General features: G+C 34.4%; 1 protein-coding gene across 12 annotated transcripts in view; it reads right to left on the bottom strand.

Annotated features, from left to right (window-relative positions):
* LOC121384060 (dedicator of cytokinesis protein 1-like) overlaps positions 1-18,230 on the bottom strand; it is a 101,564-nt gene that overhangs the window by 40,779 nt on the left and 42,555 nt on the right. For 8 of the 12 annotated variants that reach the window (XM_041514259.1, XM_041514263.1, XM_041514269.1 and 5 more), the window contains 12 exons: positions 17,802-17,979; positions 17,442-17,548; positions 16,252-16,341; positions 15,619-15,716; positions 14,853-15,005; positions 12,988-13,096; positions 11,831-11,901; positions 11,016-11,122; positions 9,238-9,365; positions 8,153-8,248; positions 6,827-6,862; positions 1,509-1,559 (listed from right to left, as the gene is read on the bottom strand). In XM_041514259.1, coding sequence (XP_041370193.1) covers positions 1,509-1,559; positions 6,827-6,862; positions 8,153-8,248; positions 9,238-9,365; positions 11,016-11,122; positions 11,831-11,901; positions 12,988-13,096; positions 14,853-15,005; positions 15,619-15,716; positions 16,252-16,341; positions 17,442-17,548; positions 17,802-17,979 — 1,224 coding nt within the window. Of the gene's footprint in view, positions 1-1,508; positions 1,560-3,259; positions 3,296-6,826; positions 6,863-8,152; positions 8,249-9,237; positions 9,366-11,015; positions 11,123-11,830; positions 11,902-12,987; positions 13,097-14,852; positions 15,006-15,618; positions 15,717-16,251; positions 16,342-17,441; positions 17,549-17,801; positions 17,980-18,230 lie in introns of all 12 variants that reach the window. The other 4 variants (XM_041514267.1, XM_041514271.1, XM_041514260.1 and 1 more) reach the window with 3 other exon arrangements.

Here is an 18,230-nt window from a genome sequence, read left to right as displayed (position 1 = left end):
GTATAAAACAAACAAAAATTCTACTGGTCAAGAAAGCACATGCGATGGAATGAAAATGATGAAACAACTAATACGATAGAGCTGGAACCTAAGTAATGAGTAACTGGTTGTTTCAAGGGGAAAAAAAGAAGAAGAAAAAAGACCCACTGTGAAATTTCTCTTTTATAGTCTATAATAGATACTTAATTTACATGTTATAGATATAATGTTTACCTACTTTATTAAAAATGGCATAAATTGATAATGATAATGTATTAAAAATAATTTGATAAGCAGGAAGGGAGAATGATAATATGGTTTTTTTAAGGTGATTGAATACATGTATGTGATGGCGAGAAGTTAGAGAGGACCAGTGGTGGCCTTAGAGGGCGATATTTTAATCAACAATTCACAGCCTAACATTTTAAACACAACTCGACTAAAACACAAAAACAAAAGACAATTTAAAATGGTGTTAAGTACCATCCCACGGAAAAAAACCCATTGTTCATCTTTTTTCCAAAATTCTATCTCTCAGGGGCCCCAATAACTTACTAGTACTCACTCAGGACAGAAAAGCCCTAAGGCCACCTTGGGTAGAATAACAGAACATACATAAACAAAGATGATATAACAGATGGTATAGAAATGGTAACCTTATGATGATAAGAGTTTTAAAACCTTTTTCAGAAGAACCTATTCTAGCATAGACATGAGTCACTGTATCCATAAACAAAATATTTTAATCTTCTAACAGAAATTTAACTTGTTGTTTTAATTGAAAATAAATAAAAACCAGTCTCTCGTATGTCATAGTTAATAATAAACCATGTCCAGGTTAGACAGATGCAGATGTTCTATCAGGATTCCTACAGAATCATCTGTTTTGACTCTAATGTTAATAAGGAATTTATTTCTCTTTGCTTACAAAGCTGCATCTATTCTTTTATTTCAGATACATATACCAGTAATCCAATGAATATATAAATATTAGTGCTAAAATATTTTCCCTGCCTTAGACACATGCACTGACCCTCATCAAAATTTATGTTTATCACAGGGATACAGCTGGCTTTGGTTAGTACATTAAATCTTTACCGTGACCGTAACTTAGTATGGTAAAACAGAGCGGCACTTTCTAATTTTGTAATAAAATGAATATGAAAGATAAATTACAGAAACACTGATGTCACCAATGCATTTTGTATAAAAAGAAAAAATATACATTTCACTAAGTTTTATCCAAACTTTTCTGAATTATCTCACTAGATCTGTTTTTTTTATCCAGTACCAATGGGAAAATTTGCTTATCATATTAAGTAAACTCACCCCCCCCCCCCCCCCCCCCAAACCAATTTAAGATCATGTCATAGTCAGTACAATATTTATACTAGACAGACCAAGGGATACAGAACAAGGACGGTCTGTACACTGAATCAGTCTGTGTACGACAGATTGTCTCTAGGATATCAATACAGCATGTACAAATAATAGTACAGGTTCAACTATTACAATGTTCAGATACTTACATTTAACCAATTATAAGATATGTCCTGTGGGGGCTGGTGTCCAAAGAATTGCTGTTGACAGGAATATACATTACACACACAAGCCAATAAACAACCGTAACTATTTTAATTCATTCCACGAAAACCAAAAGATGATTTCTTTTGTTTTCTTTGTTTTTGCTTTAAAACATGCATTACCAATTTATGCTCCATAATAAATGCAATGTATAATAATAACAAAAATAATAATAACAAAAAATAATAATAAATGAAGTTATATTTAAATAAATTCAAATTTTCAAAGGTGATTTAACATATTATTTTTGTAATAAGTCTAATAACTTATTTTTAAATTTAATATATATTTTTAAGTTTTCATTTCTTTAACATTGATTTGTTTTTTTTAAATCACAAACGAAACTCAACAAAATTTTTAATCCCTTCAAATTTTTGGTTTAGTAATCCAAATCACCATAAAAAAATAAAAAATAAATGATGAAAATATTTATTTCATCAATATTAGACTAATGCATCAAAATCAAACATAATATGTATGTAGGCATTAGTGACATACCGGTACTACATGTATGCTTCATTCCAGAGGACATTACAGTGGGGGTGCATGGATAGTTGTAGTGAATCATGGCAACAGATATATAAGTGTCTGACTAAATGCTGCAGTTTCTCTAAGGTCTATAACATATAAAGACTACAGTGAAGCACTATCACTAGTCTAAAAACTGGCTTCACTACCTCAAATCGCTTAGTAAAGCTAGTGATAAATAAACAATGATTTCTCTGATGATTATACAGGACAGTCAAACCTGCTCATGCGGTCTCTTGACTAGAGGCATTTAAAGGAACCTAGTTTCTTGGCCAAGTTGTAATTTCTTCATATCTAGTCATGTGAAATTTTACTTCTCGGTATACTATCACCTACAAATTAGTCTGACAGACTCCAAATGAAAATGTCCAAATCTTATCTGGATGCAAGTAAACAGTTATGTTTGTTATCAGCTATATATACATGTACAACCATTACAGATTGAACAGGTAATTAAAATTATTAAAGAATAAAAATGACTCAAGATAATGATGACATTAATTAGGAAAAATTTGAAGGACTTTAAAAATTGAATAGCAACTGACTATGCTTAAAATACTTAGTGCATAATATTTTCATACAAAATGTAAAGGACTTCAGGGCATTAGATCTCACTAAACTGGGCACAACAGGGTTTTGGGGGTTTTTTTTGTCTGCTCTAAGCACAAGGAGCTCTCTTTGGAGAAATAATGTTAATAATAGCTGCTGAAGATTTGTGGTTGTTCAGAAATGCATGTCAAATTATTTTAATATAATTAAAGATTAATATTTCAGTGGTTTTGACTTGAAATGTTTTGAGGACAGCATATTTGTACTTAATTTGGGTATAATTATTCTGGGCTTTTGTATTTTAGGCACATTTATCTCCTCGACTGCAGTGCAATTGAAAGCCTTGAATTTTGACTAGCCACTGTCTATACCTAAAAATGCTCAGTGCAAAATATTTTCATAAAATTTTTTCAGTGACTACAGAAACAGCAACTGAGATCAGGTTTGACTGTACCTAATGAAAACAATGACATCGATTGGTGACTGCAGCATTTAATAACACTTGTGGGCGGACAGACAAGTTAGTAAGCCTACAGCGGCTGGATGGCAGAGATGACATGATATCGGATGACAAAATGAGCATGGATGTTGCATGCAGAGCTACATGCCATTCTCTTACATGCAGTGGGAATCCTTCACTGTCAATGTCACCAAGCTGAAACGATACGTGGTGACTCAACTCTCACAATATCACAATCACGGCTGTACAACTGGGTCATGCTAAAGCTACATGTTTTGTTATTCCACAACATAACAGTCACAGAACACTGAGTCATTTTGCCAAATCCTGCTATATAATATAATAACAGTATCATAATCATGTAGTGTGAAGCTGTGAACGTCAAATCTATACATAAAATAATGTCTGCAGTGTAAAAACAGCCCACTGATCGATCATGATGTCATATCATGGGCAGCAAATATATTCCTAACGTAGTATAATAAAACCTCTGATAATAATTATGTCTACCAAAATCTTAACAATATAACATATATTATATGCAAAGCTAACCGTTATAATAAGATGACAACTGAACACCATAATATTAGTCAGTAAGTCAAACTGCCTACTAAACTTTCAGAACATGATAACCCAGGGGCGTGTGCAGGAAATTTTGAAGGGGGGGGGGGGTCGAGGTGTCTGTTGAAACCCGTGGCGGTGGGTCTGGGGGGCCCTCCCCCTGAAAATCTTGAAAAATTGACCCCTTCTAGGGCTATTCTGAGGAGTTTTCTGCTGGCTAGCCGAGCTGCTTTCTGACCACATTTTTTAAAATCAGGATATGAATTTTTTTTTTCGCCTTGAGCAGGGGGGTGGGGGTGGGTTTCGACCACGCACCTGTAACCTCAGTCCAATACAAAATGAATAAAAAAAATTGTAACAAAATAAAAGATAACTTTATTCTAATCTATTCAAATAAGTCGCGGACCAATTTGTTTTTAAAACCAATTTATCAGGGACAGTCTATTTCCTTAAAATGGTACACCACAAAACTGTCACATTCATTTAAACTGAGAAGCAGACCAATATTACTACCAACTGATTTTTGTTACAGAACTAAGCCTCTCAAGACTACCAATCATCTGTCACATTAATGAAGCCTAAGAGAATGATGCCCAGTTTGCATGTGCACATAGGTAATGTTAATGCTGATGGTCTGGCGTGATGGAGTTAGTTAATGGAAGGTTTTGAACATGCTGTTGCCTTTGTGTTGGTCATATGCAATATTTACTTAATGAGCACATTGAACTATGGTTCTCAATGGTTCTTGGGTCAATGTAAATAATTAAAAAAGAGAGAGGGTATTTTAGTGGTTTTCATCAATGAAGTATTTCTTTGTTATACAATTATTTATCTTTTCTATCAGATTCAGGTGAAATTTTGCACATGCATTTGAGTTGTAATTATATGAATAAACCCAATAATTAACTGAAAGTGATGATCTATGGTAAAACAAAACAAAAAGTAAACAAATTACAGTGTAATGTTATAGAAAGAGAATTGCTGATTGGATAAGTCTTTGCTGTTATTTTAGTTAAGAATGCTGATTGCGTGAATGGAAAAACAAGTATTTTGTTAGTTGGATATACAATGAGGTCAGATCTCATGCGTTGAAGAATTTTCACAAAGGTGGGCTGCACAAAAATGTAATAATATTGATTTATAATTATATAAATTTTGTGGAAAAAAAGCTGTTGTTTTCAACTTATCAATCTACAATCGTGAGTCGTAGATTAGAAACTTTATTTCAATGAATGCCACTAATTGTCTGTAGCACATAAAGCAAATAATTTTTTTACACTATTGTCAACAATCTAACTTTCAGAGAAATGTTTAATTATTACTTAGGAAATATTACTTACTGTGTTATACATTTTTATATACTGTAAATCAGGAAAATAATGTGTCATGATATTATTGTGTTGGGACACGTACACACCAAAATGTGTATTTTTATTAATGCGTCTAGTAAATGCAAATTTAAAAAAAAACACTGCAAACAAAAAATGCAGAATTGTTTTCTACGAATTTACTTTGGTTTTAGCTAACACCAATTAAACAATAGCAGTTGGCATTTGTTTTGACAGTATCCAGCCAGTGCACCACAACTGGTACATCAGAGGTCGTGGTATGTGCTAATCTGTCTATGGGATGGTGCATATAAAAGATCCCTTGCTGCTAATCGAAAAAAGAGTAGCCCATGAAGTGGCGACAGCGGGTTTCCTCCTTCAATATCTATGTGGTCCTTAACCATATGTGTGACGCCATATAACCTTAAATATAACGTGTTGAGTGTGTTGTTAAATAAAACATTGCCTTTCTTGTTTTGACAGTCAAACCAGTGGAAGCTAGCCATTTGTGTCAGTCAGTAATTTCCTTCACATACTATGCAAAAAAAGAAATGACAAGGTGTGCAATACATTTCTTTTACATTTGAGTTATCTTGTTCACTACACGATTACTTTCTAATAAAATAAAATAACACTTTCATTCTAATAGATTCATGTTTGGTTGTTTCTGTTGAGTTTTTATCTTCCTGGTGACATACCTGTAGGCTAAAAGCATAATGTGTCAAGTAATTATTGCGTCAATATGTCAGATGCATTTTTTCGCATAATTATCATCTTCCTCGCATTAATTTCATGATTTACAGTGTTATACTAACTTGCCAAATAAAAATAATCAAATGAGGGAGGTTTGTGTATCATGCATTTAAAAGATAACACTTACATAATACAGTAAGAATTGTTAAGAAAAATTGCACTGTTTCAACAGCTACATGGCAGTCTCAAAATTAAACTTGTAACAAACTATATTATATTTGAGAATAACCAGATTATTATATACTCCTCCCAATCCAAGGTCTGCAAACAGAATGTAATTTGCTAACTGTTTGTTTTTAATGATTTATTTAGACATAAAGATACAAAAAGAACATTAATTGTTAAGTTAGGTAAATATAAAGGTTTATTGCTCAACATTATTTTTCATCTTAAGATAACATTGTAATGGTTAATTAGGACAGAAAAGAAATGTGCATGGACTGTGGGGCATTCCACATAACAAATGAAGGCTTCACAACACAATATCAATATACAGGGAAAAGACTATTCTTTGCATTCTATTAAATATTTGAAATACCTCTAATCTTCGATTCTAGTGTGAATTAAAAACAAAACAGGTTAGTATGTTAGGCCAGTGCACAACCACAAAATGAATTAATAGTCATATGATAAAAACTAAGTATTTCTGAATGACAATCAAAATTGAAAACTAACATGGTGAAGTCACTGTATTTTACTATCTAAAATTTTATGTATAATTTCTCATTCACAATCAAGAAATTTAACATACCAGTATAATAAAAAAAAAAATAATAATAATAATTAAAAACTAATGGTTTTTTTGGTTAAAAACTAAGTCTACCAATAAACTGAACTATGTATGTTAGAAACCATGGCACCAATGTTTACATTTACAATAATGAAAACCAACCTTAAAATTCTACATGCAATTATTCATGTAAAGTAAAAAAAAACTAACTATTATTTTAAAAGCCTGCTGAAACAAAGGAACTTCCCATGTCAGTATAACATTTTAATTATAATATTATACAATATTAAAAAATATATGTCCCAATATTCCGAAGCCAACCATATTATTAAGGAGTGGTTGTGAATACCATACCGCAATCTTGGAACAGCTTTCGGGTTTTGTGACTGACTGGAACATGTGCAATCAAATAAATTACTCTATTAATTATGAGCCATTTTTTAAAATTACAAATTCCTTTTTCACTCAAGCCAAAGGACCTGTAGCTTCAACATTTTATAATGAATATCACTTAAAGAATTTCAGGTTCTGACAAAGTGAGATTCATTTCACTAGAACCTTAAAAAAGAACAGAAAAATCTGGATATAAAAAAGGTCTGAAAACAAACTTGACTAAAGCATTAGACTACAAAACTAACTTTAAACTAAGCTGCATTTGTTAAGAAATTACAGTAAAATCTAGAAGAGAAATATTGTATTTAAGGAATAGCTGATCAACTAGAGTACATACTGAGTGAAAGAACCCAGCAAAGTTCCAAGTTATATTTTAAAATATACTTGGTGATACAATGTCTGGCAATCATTCTTGCAAGTCTATAAGTAGTACTAAACTAAATAACTTCCGGCTGGGTCAAAGTTCAAGGTGCACCCAACTTTTGATAGAGAAGTGAACACCACAAGTCCTGTGATTGGTTATAAACGTGAGTGTGTTGGTTGTAAAAAATAATAGTTTCATCTGGGTAAAATAAATATGCAATTTTATTTCATCTAGTACCAATGTGTCAAGTAGCCTTGTGCTTGAAACATGTATGGGGTACCTGTAAAAAAAAAGTACTCGAATTTTGTGCAAGCAGCTTGACCCCCAATTTTTTCTGATTCACTTTAAGTGTGAGGGGTGGTAGTATTTATATCCATGGTGTTTATGTTGGTTGATACGCTGCTGGTAGGAGTTTTAGCCACATATGTTACTATTGTCGTCTATGGGATTTGATTTGGTAGTATACACCCTATAATATTGAACTTCCTACTATGTAATGTCTATACTATGTTATTTCCTGTAAAAAGGTCTCTATACCAATGCACTTCCCAGTACAGGATGCCTATATCAGTGTACATCCTCAGCAGAGTTCCAAGTTAATTAATGATAGTTGACAATACCATATCCTGTAACCATTGTATTTCCTGCAACATGTTGTCTATACCTGTATTTCCGGCACCAGGATTTTTAACACTGTACTTCCTGAAATAAGATGTCTATGCCATTGTGCTTTCTGTAATAAAACGTTCATGCAAATGTGCTTTCAGCAACAGGAAGTTTAAACCAAAGAACTTACCATATACAACACTAATTACATCACTCCAATAATATTTATTTTCCAAAGAATATACACATATATATATATATATATATATATACATACATGATTCAAGAGTAATTTTCAAACAGACTGTTCTACATACCACAATTTTGGAGTTACGGTCCATACCGATAACGGACTGGATCACTGTTCTCAGGATGGTCTGCATGATCACATACAAGTCACTTTCACTTGGACCCTAAAAAGAATTTAATTTATGATTACTGAATCAACTGTACTAAATCATCATGGCAAAATGTCATAAAGACTTTTGAAAATTTAAGTTGTAATGCTGTTTTTTTTATAATTACGAAGTATTTACTTAATTAATTGTACTAAATTATCACAGCAAATGTTATAAAGGCTGTTAAAAAATTAACTTGAATGCCATTTTTATCACTATTGTGTATTTACTTTACTATTTGTACTAAATCATCATTGCGAACTGATTCACATGCATCAAGTTTGATGTTTGTTAGGTTTCTTTACTTTCTCAGATTTTGTTCAAATTCATTGTATGGATGACCAAATAAAATTTAAGTAATTCTAAGTTGTGTGAAGTCTATACTCAATACTTTAGCCAAATGTTAAACTTTGTTTTGTTTAACGACACAACTAGAGCACATTGATTTATCAACTATCAGCTATTGGATGCTAAACACTTGGTCATTTGTAACATGTCGAGTTGGGAGGAAACCCACTATATGTTTCCATTAGCATCAAGGGACTGTTTTTATATGCACATTCCCACCAATACTTTAGCAAAGTCAACTGCATGGTATTTCTTTACACAAGATTTTAACTGAAGCCTAGGGCGGGACGTAGCCCAGGGGTAAAGCGCTCACTTGATGTGCGGTCGGTCTGGGATCGATCCCCGTCGGTGGGCCCATCGAGCTATTTCACATTCCAGCCAGTGCACCACGACTGGTATATCAAAGGCTGTGGTATGTGCTATCCTGTCTGTGGGATGGTGCATATAACAGATTCCTTGTTACTAATGAAATTACAGGTTTCCTTTCTAAGACTAAAATGTCAAAATTATCAAATGTTTGACATCCAATAACCGATGATTAATAGATAAATGTGCTCTAGTGGTGTTGTTAAACAAAACAAACTTTAACTTTAACGGAAGCCGTGAATCTAGTCTTTAAACTATTTATCAGCACGGGGACTGGATAAGAAACACACATTCTCAGGTGCCCACAGAGTTGCCATGATGTCGCTCATCACATTGATGCAGTCTTCCATCTCTTCGTTGTGCTCCATCAGCACCATTGTGTGCTGCAGTATCGGACCCAGCAACACCAGCCGGCAGTCTGAAACAACGGGCGGACAAAATGTCATCTTCAACAAGTATGATTTAGTTAGTCATGTATTAAATGTCAGGCAGAGAAAAATCACCAGTCTGAAACAACAGGCAGACGAAATGTTATCTTTAACAAATACGATTTAGTTATTCATGTATTAAATGTCAGGAAGAGAAAAATTACCAGTCTTAATCAACAGGCGGACGGAATGTCATCTTCAACAAGTACGATTTAGTTATTCCTGTATTAAATGTCAGGCAGAGAAAAATCACCAGCAGGGATTCTGCCAGAGGGTAAAATGGGTATGGCACCATACCAAAATTTTATTTTTTTAAGTTAACCTTTTGACAAAATCAATGACTCTTATCATTACTGTATGATTTTCTTAACCCTAACCCTAAAATTTACCCATTTTCTTTCTGGGGAAAGGAAATGTTTTTATTTAACGATGCACTCAACACATTTTATTTATATGGTGTCAGACATATGGTTAAGGACCACACATATATAGAGAGGAAACCCACTGTCGCCACTTCATGGGCTACTCTTTTCAATTAGCAGAAAGGGATCTTTTATATATACCATCCCACAGACAGAATAGTACATACCACGGCCTTTGCTACACCAGTTGTGGAGCACTGGCTGGAATGAGAAATAGCCCAATGGGTCCACCAACGGAGATCGATCCTAAACCGACCACGCATCAAGCAAATGCTTTACCACTGGGCTACGTCATGCCCCTTTTTTCTGGGGGAGGCCCCCACAAACCCCTGTTGACTGTGGTTGCATTCATAGCGCCATACCAAACATTTCTTTCTAGCAGAAACACTGACCAGTTATTTACAAAAAATATCTGCCTGCTATCAACTCAGAGTATCTGTGTAAAGAACCAGCTATCGAAATAAAATACATATGTATGTCTCATATTTCATTTCTGCCACCAGATTCAAATACTACAAACCCCACTATTTTTTATTACATCTTATGCTATAATACTGTAAAACTGCATAAACTATCATACATAAACATTTAGAACTGTAATGAAAATCAATAAACGGCCCAAGAAAATTCTTTGTTATTTAGGTTCTCCATTGTCTTTACTCAATGGGTCATTTAAAAGAAATAATCTTAGGCTGCTATTTTAACACAAAAGGAAGCAAATCTTCCAGTTTAGCACGAGGAGAACCTATCCGCTATTTTTTTGTCTTTCCACCCCAGTTAACTCTGAAAATAATGGTTAATGCTGACAAATAAAGCTAATGTTTGCAGTAAATGACTGTTTTGACCCCTACACTATAAGGGGGCGAGACATAGCCCAGTGGTAAAGCACTCACTTGATGCACGGTCAGTTTGGGATTGATCCCTGTCAGTGGGCCCATTAGGCTATTTCTTGCTCCAGCCAGTGCTCCACAACTGGTATATCAAAGGCTGTGTTATGTGCTATCCTGTCTATGGGATGGTGAATATAAAAGACCCCTTGCTGCTAATCGAAAAGAATAGCCCATGAAGTGTTGACAGTGGGTTTCCTCCCTCAATATCTGTGTGGTCCTTAATCATATGTCAGACGTCATATAACCGTAAAAAAAATGTGTTGAGTGCGTCGTTAAATAAACCATTTCCTTCCTTCCTATACTGTAAGGTGCAACACTGCCAACTCACCTTGCATTTTGAACAGAGCAGTGTGTATGAGGTCATCAACACATTTCATTTTCTGACGAGTCAGGCGATCCTTTGGTACACTGTTGATGAACTGCACCATTAAGTGGCTAAAGGGAAAAGACAATGTGATATGTAATGAAATGCTGCCAAGGTTTCTTAAAAGGTACATATCTAAATGAGCATTTTGAGAGCATTGCTAAAGCAATATATGTCCCCTACCGGGCCCAACAATTTTTTGTATCTCCTGAATTCAAGGGCCATAACTTTTTGAAAAGTGTGTAAATCATCATGAAAGTTAAACTAGATCAGTAACAATACATGATAAAAGTTATATACAAAATCTCATCTTAATATCTTCAGGCATTGCAAAACAAAAGTCTGCAAAACAAATAGTCATATCTCCGACATTCAAGGGCTATAACTCCATCAAAAATAGGAAAATCGCCATAACAGTCAAACTTGATCTGCAACAGTACATGATAAAGCTACATGTATATCCAAACTTTCAGCTCAATATCTCAAGCCTTCTGAAAAAACCCATCCAGAAAACTATATGTGGGACAGCCAGAAGGACGGGTAGGGGACTAATAATAACTAATTCAGCTAAACACAAACTGAATGAAAGAGTGAATTAAAGAACAAATGAATTAATGAATAAAAAAATAATTAATGACATTTTTTTATAACAAGGAGAGAGATAAGACAAATTGACAGAGGGAGAAAGGGAAAAGGAAGAGAAGGGAAGACAAGCTGACTGGAATTTAAAGATGCATGAAAGCAAATACAAGTATTGGGACAGAAGGCCATCGACTTACCTTAGTTCCAGTGGATCAAACACTGTGATAACCTCTGCAATAATTGAACTGATGTATTTTAGAGCAGCTCCCTGAAAATGCAATAAAAAATACTTTTAACCTTCTGAGTACTGCAGGCGAGATATCTCGCCTCGACATACTGTATACTGTATACAGTGCATTCCCCAATTCATATTTCCCGCCGTTTTGCACACGACACTCACAGGAAACGGAAATATAATAAAAGAAAAAAGATTTTTTTTTCAAAATGGTGGCTTTTGTTTTGATTTTTTCAATTGAAAATACCTTGACATTTTGAGTTAAAAAAGTGGTTTAGGGAAAGTATTTTCGCTTGACAACAATGGCGGCACGTCGCGGTCATTTTCAGGGATCGATAGCTGATTGTGACAGCTAATTTGATAATAAATTTGATCGTTTTACCAACAAAGAAAATCACCAAATATTGCAATATGAATCGTAGTTCGGGTTTAAAAAAAAATTCTGGTCAGAAAACCACTGTTATCGGGAATAATGGACATAAATACTGGACAGCTGGCCACAAATGCCCGTAAGTAAACGCAAGTTTTTCATTTTTTGCCTAATTGTAATCACCATTAGCTGATCTAAAAATAATAAACATTATAAAAAAACCCACGAAAATAATACTTACCGATTCATATATGAACTTTATTTCATGTATTTATAAAACATTTAAGTGAATATATGTGAGTAAAAATTATAAATTTGTACCCACTCAACGTGGTTTTTATAAAAAATTAATCCAGTAGTCTAGAGGTTAAACTTCTACACACTCCCTGGTTCTACACAATTTTTACAAAATGAATTTACACTCACAGATCTCTAAATAATATAAGAAATATACAAGATGGTAGAAACTGGAATCTGGTAGAATTACAAATTCTATCAGTTGACATTGGACTTCCAGTTTTGATTTTTGTGAAGGGATATAACTCCATACAAAGGAATATAACTGAAAAGCAACCCGTATAAATCATATTCTAAATGCATGGGCTGTGTGAAGCCGATACTGTTTGGCGAATCTCATCTGATAAGTGTTAAAATATATATTGAGAATCCAAGTTTTAATTGAAGCCAACCCTAAATGTAAAACCCACCAGGACGTTCTACCTGCTGAACAATAACAACAGCGTACCCACCTGAACCAGCAGGGTGTGGTCTGTGGTGTACATCATCATGTTGCTGATAGACTGGATCAGTTGCTTCAGAGTGTTGGCAAAGTGCTCCTTGCCACGGCCTTCATTGATCCTAAAGCAGATCAAATCAACATCATTACAGCAGGAATTCAACAGCAGAACACAAAATCAACTATCAGCAATACAATCATCAGTAAACCAACAAGAGAAATAATAAAGATCAGGGCCCATATTTTCAAAGCCATCTTAGCACTACGAAATTGTAAAACCACCATAGGCCACGACATCATTATGGCATGTTCTGTAGTGACATCATGGCCTATGATGGTTTTACAATTTCTTAGCGCTAAGATAGCTTTGACAAAATGGGCTCTGTATTTTAACAGCAGAGCAGTAAAATATCAGTAATACTACAGCAGTAAACCTACAGGAGAAGACATCAATCATCATTATTTGTAACTATCACAGCTGTAAGAATCAATGTCAGTAAGCATCAACCATTATTAATTACTGCAGTAAGAAAGTATAAATGTAAGGATTCTGCAGTAGTACATTCAAACATCTCTTTAAAAACCAATATTAGTTGAATTTTTTTTTTAATATCTGAATGCTACAAAGTTCAAGATCTTAAATTACTATCAATCATGTAATTTTTCAAAACATCTGTTACCTCCAGCTAATAAAGCTTTCACTTTGCCACTTACATTGAGAACGGGAGCTATGACCTGATGATGATCTTGAAGATGTATTCTAAAGACTTTCACCATGCCACTTACATTGAGAATGAGAGCTATGACTGGATGATGATCTTGAAGATGTATTCTAAAGACTTTCACCTTGCCACTTACATTGAGAATGAGAGCCATAACTGGATGATGATCTTGAAGATGTATTCTAAAGAAAGACTTTCACCTTGCCACTTACATTGAGAACGAGAGCTATGACTGGATGATGATCTTGAAGATGTATTCTAAAGACTTTCACCGTGCCACTTACATTGAGAATGAGAGATGTGACCGGATGATGATTTTGAAGATGTATTCTAAAGACTTTCACCTTGCCACTTACATTGAGAATGAGAGCTGTGACTGGATGATGATCTTGAAGATGTATTCTAAAGACTTTCACCTTGCCACTTACATTGAGAATGAGAGCCCTGACTGGATAATGATCTTGAAGATGTATTCTAAAGAAAGACTTTAACCTTGCCACTTACATTGAGAATGAGAGCCGTGACCGGATGATGATCTTGAAGATGTATTCTAAAGACTTTAACCTTGCCACTTACATTGAGAATGAGAGCCGTGACCGGATGATGATCTTGAAGATGTATTCTAAAGACTTTCACCATGCCACTTACATTGAGAATGAGAGCTATGAGCGGATGATGATCTTGAAGATGTATTCTAAAGACTTTCACCTTGCCACTTACATTGAGAATGAGAGCTATGAGCGGATGATGATCTTGAAGATGTATTCTAAAGACTTTCACCTTGCCACTTACATTGAGAATGAGAGCCCTGACCGGATAATGATCTTGAAGATGTATTCTAAAGAAAGACTTTAACCGTGCCATTTACATTGAGAATGAGAGGCGTGACCGGATGATGATCTTGAAGATGTATTCTAAAGACTTTCACCGTGCCACTTACATTGAGAATGAGAGCTATGAGCAGATGATGATCTTGAAGATGTATTCTAAAAACTTTCACCTTGCCACTTACATTGAGAATGAGAGCTATGAGCGGATGATGATCTTGAAGATGTATTCTAAAGACTTTCACCGTGCCACTTACATTGAGAATGAGAGCTATGAGCGGATGATGATCTTGAAGATGTATTCTAAAGACTTTCACCTTGCCACTTACATTGAGAATGAGAGCCGTGAGCGGATGATGATCTTGAAGATGTATTCTAAAGACTTCATCGCACGAAGCAGTGGCTGATCAGACTGCTCCTCTGGTCTGGGGTTCTTCTCATTCGCTTTGTCCACGTAGTCCTTCAGAATAAACATCAATTTGCTGTGGGGACAAAAATGGTGCACTGAGATTTATATACTGTTAGAAAAAATATTTTTAAAACTTTAATTTTGTTTTTTAAAAACACACTTGGATTCTTAATGAACCTGTGGACTCTCATCAGACATTTAATCAAAGTAATTAGTAAAAAAAAAAAAAATGAATGTTTCTTTTACAGCACATCATCATGAATTTAACTGCAGCTATTAGATTTCTTAGTTACTTTGATGTTTTGAATAGTCTAAGAGAAGAAACCTGCAGCTGCAACATAGGCTACCCTTACAAATATACTACCAAGGTATCTTTTATGTCCTTTTCCAAATACAGGAAAACACATATCACAGGCTTTGATATACCAGTTGTGGGGCTGTTTTTCAATCAATCCATACCATGCAAAGTGATGAAGCTTGGTTAATATATAAACTTTGGTTGCTCCCCTTTGCATGCTTGTTGAAATATAAACCTATCACTCTAACCAATAATAATCATAATAAGCATTACAAATGGATTTAACAGATGATTATATATATATTTTGAAGTCAGGAAAGCATAGTTATCAGTAACTTTGCTAAAACAATCTAAACTGACCATGTTAAAAATAATACAAAAAACATACTTGTATGCCATTGTGAAGCCAAAGCTTTCTATGTACGCATCAAGTACTGGTCGAAACTGGTTGTATTTCCGGTCTGAGATCAGTGCAATGATGTACACCTGCAAATGTCATTAAAGAATAAACAGTAGTTTGTACAAGTATCTGTTAGTTAACCCAGGTAGGAAGGAGTCAAGTTAACAGAGATAGTCAGACAATGGCCTGCTGAGTAACCATATCATACATTAATGACCAGAATAAAATTTTAAAATTCATGCCATAAAGAAATTGTACACAGCGTGTTCAGCATGAAACACTGAACATAATCACACTTCATAACAATAAAGCATGGATCTTTTCTTGCTGGTCTAGTAAAAGCCATAATAGATCAATCATCTGGTTAATTTAAATAATTGCAAGTTTTTACACACCCGTTGGAAAAAAGAAACTTCGATACATAGTTGATGGTAACACGTCAATAACAAACATATGTACGATATCGAATTAAAGACATATGACTTATGACAGGTTGCTTCTAGGTAATGATCCTCTTGTCAAAGGAATACCATTCAATTAAATAAGCAGATCAAAATTGATAGCACTGTCCTAATTATCTGAAATAAAGTTCAGAATTTATAAATCTGTCGCAATACCTACCAGAGCATCAAAGACAAGATCTTCACATAGCTCAGAGTTGGTGTTTTGCATCAAAATGTTGAATAAAGAATCCAACAAGTCTTGAAGGAACTGCAAATCAGAAAGAAAAACAAATTTACTTTTAAAAGTAAAAGAAGATCTTACAAATAAAACTGAATGAATGGATGTTTAACGACACCCCAGCACAGAAATAGAGATCGGCTACTGGGTGTCAAACAAGGTAAACGAATAGGAGGAAGTAATTACATTTACGGTTACCCTAATACTATACTAAGTGTGCTGATACTTGATAACAAAATACATATACTAATATCTGTGACATATTGTTAAGAGAAAGAAAGAAATGTTTTATTTAACGATGCACTCAACACATTTTATTTACGGTTATATGGCGTCAGACATATGGTTATGGACCACACAGATTTTGAGAGGAAACCCGCTGTCGCCACTACATGGGCTACTCTTCCGATTAGCAGCAAGGGATCTTTTATTTGCGCTTCCCACAGACAGGATAGCACAAACCATGGCCTTTGTTGAACCAGTTATGGATCACTGGTCGGTGCAAGTGGTTTACACCTACCCATTGAGCCTTGCGGAGCACTCACTCAGGGATTGGAGTCGGTATCTGGATTAAAAATCCCATGCCTCGACTGGGATCCGAACCCAGTACCTACCAGCCTGTAGACCGATGGCCTAACCACGATGCCACCGAGGCCGGTATATTGTTGAGAGAGTTATACAAACCCACTGCTTGGGAATGAATTTTGGTTTTGTTCGTTTCCTCGTTTTTCTTTACAATTAATGTACTGTTCGAGTTCCATGGAGAAGAAAGAAAATGTAAATTAACCTACTTAGATCTATTTAAGTTGGTGCTTTTAAATACCATAATATTGTAAACATAATTATAAATTATAATCATAATCTTAAATTAAAGGCATACGGATTTAAGGACCTTATTTCTCTTAAAATGGATAATAAATAAAAATTACATTAATTGTTGGAAACCAAATCTAGCTATCGCATTACCTTAATTGAACCATGATGGATTGAAATCCATGTCAACCCTGTCAGCAATTTTAGTTTTTGAATTATGGACCAACGTCACAGATTCTTGTTTCACTCTGTTGTAACTTTATCCAGATGTGTTAAAGGTTTGTATCTATTAATCAAATTTAATACAAACAACCTACCTTTACAATTTCTTCACCCTCAGTTTTCATCAGCTGCTGAAGATGAAGTTTCAACGACTCTGTATCATTCAGGATTTCTCTCCATTTTAACAGACCCAAGAGGTCAACTAGAAACAACAAAAAGAACACAAGACTTACTAATAACACATTAAATTCAAACACACATCAATATAAATATAACATACAATTACAAATACAAATGAAAAATACAACATCCAATTCCTTGTAGTAATTAAAAAATGGACATATATAATGGGACAGACAAACGAGACAAATGATCACAAAATTGTGACTTGAGTAAGAAATTATTGACTGAAATGACCTAAAAAGTTTACAAATATTACACTAAATGAAACATACCATTGTGTGTGAGCTTAGTTGAGCAAACATACGATTCGATGAAAAAGTAGTCTTTGTGGCTGATGGAGTATGCCCCTGACTGGATCTGGATGCGGTTGCCTTGACGTAATTCAAGGTCCTTTTTGCAAGACGGTAGATCAAAGTATGCTTTAGTGTCTTCAGCTTTCTTGCTTTCAATCTGGCATAGAATATTTTAAGAAAAAGGCAAGTTTTAATGATGACTGGTTCATTTTAATTTTTAAATTGACAGATCCATAGTTTTATCAGTTTATAATTAATGGAGAAATGGAGGAAATGACCTGAGGCAAAAATAACAGGGAGAGGTAAGTTGACTAGGAGCATAACTTGGGGCAAATAAGTGGGACAAATTGCCCAGTGGTAATTTTTCCTGGGTTGTTTTAAGAAAAATTAATTAAGCTTTAACGGCGA

This window comes from Gigantopelta aegis, chromosome 10 (genome assembly GCF_016097555.1).
Source record: "Gigantopelta aegis isolate Gae_Host chromosome 10, Gae_host_genome, whole genome shotgun sequence".
NCBI classification, from domain to species: Eukaryota; Metazoa; Mollusca; class Gastropoda; order Neomphalida; family Peltospiridae; genus Gigantopelta; species Gigantopelta aegis.
Note: the sequence above shows the minus strand (reverse complement) of the source record. Positions and strands in the feature narration are given on the sequence as shown.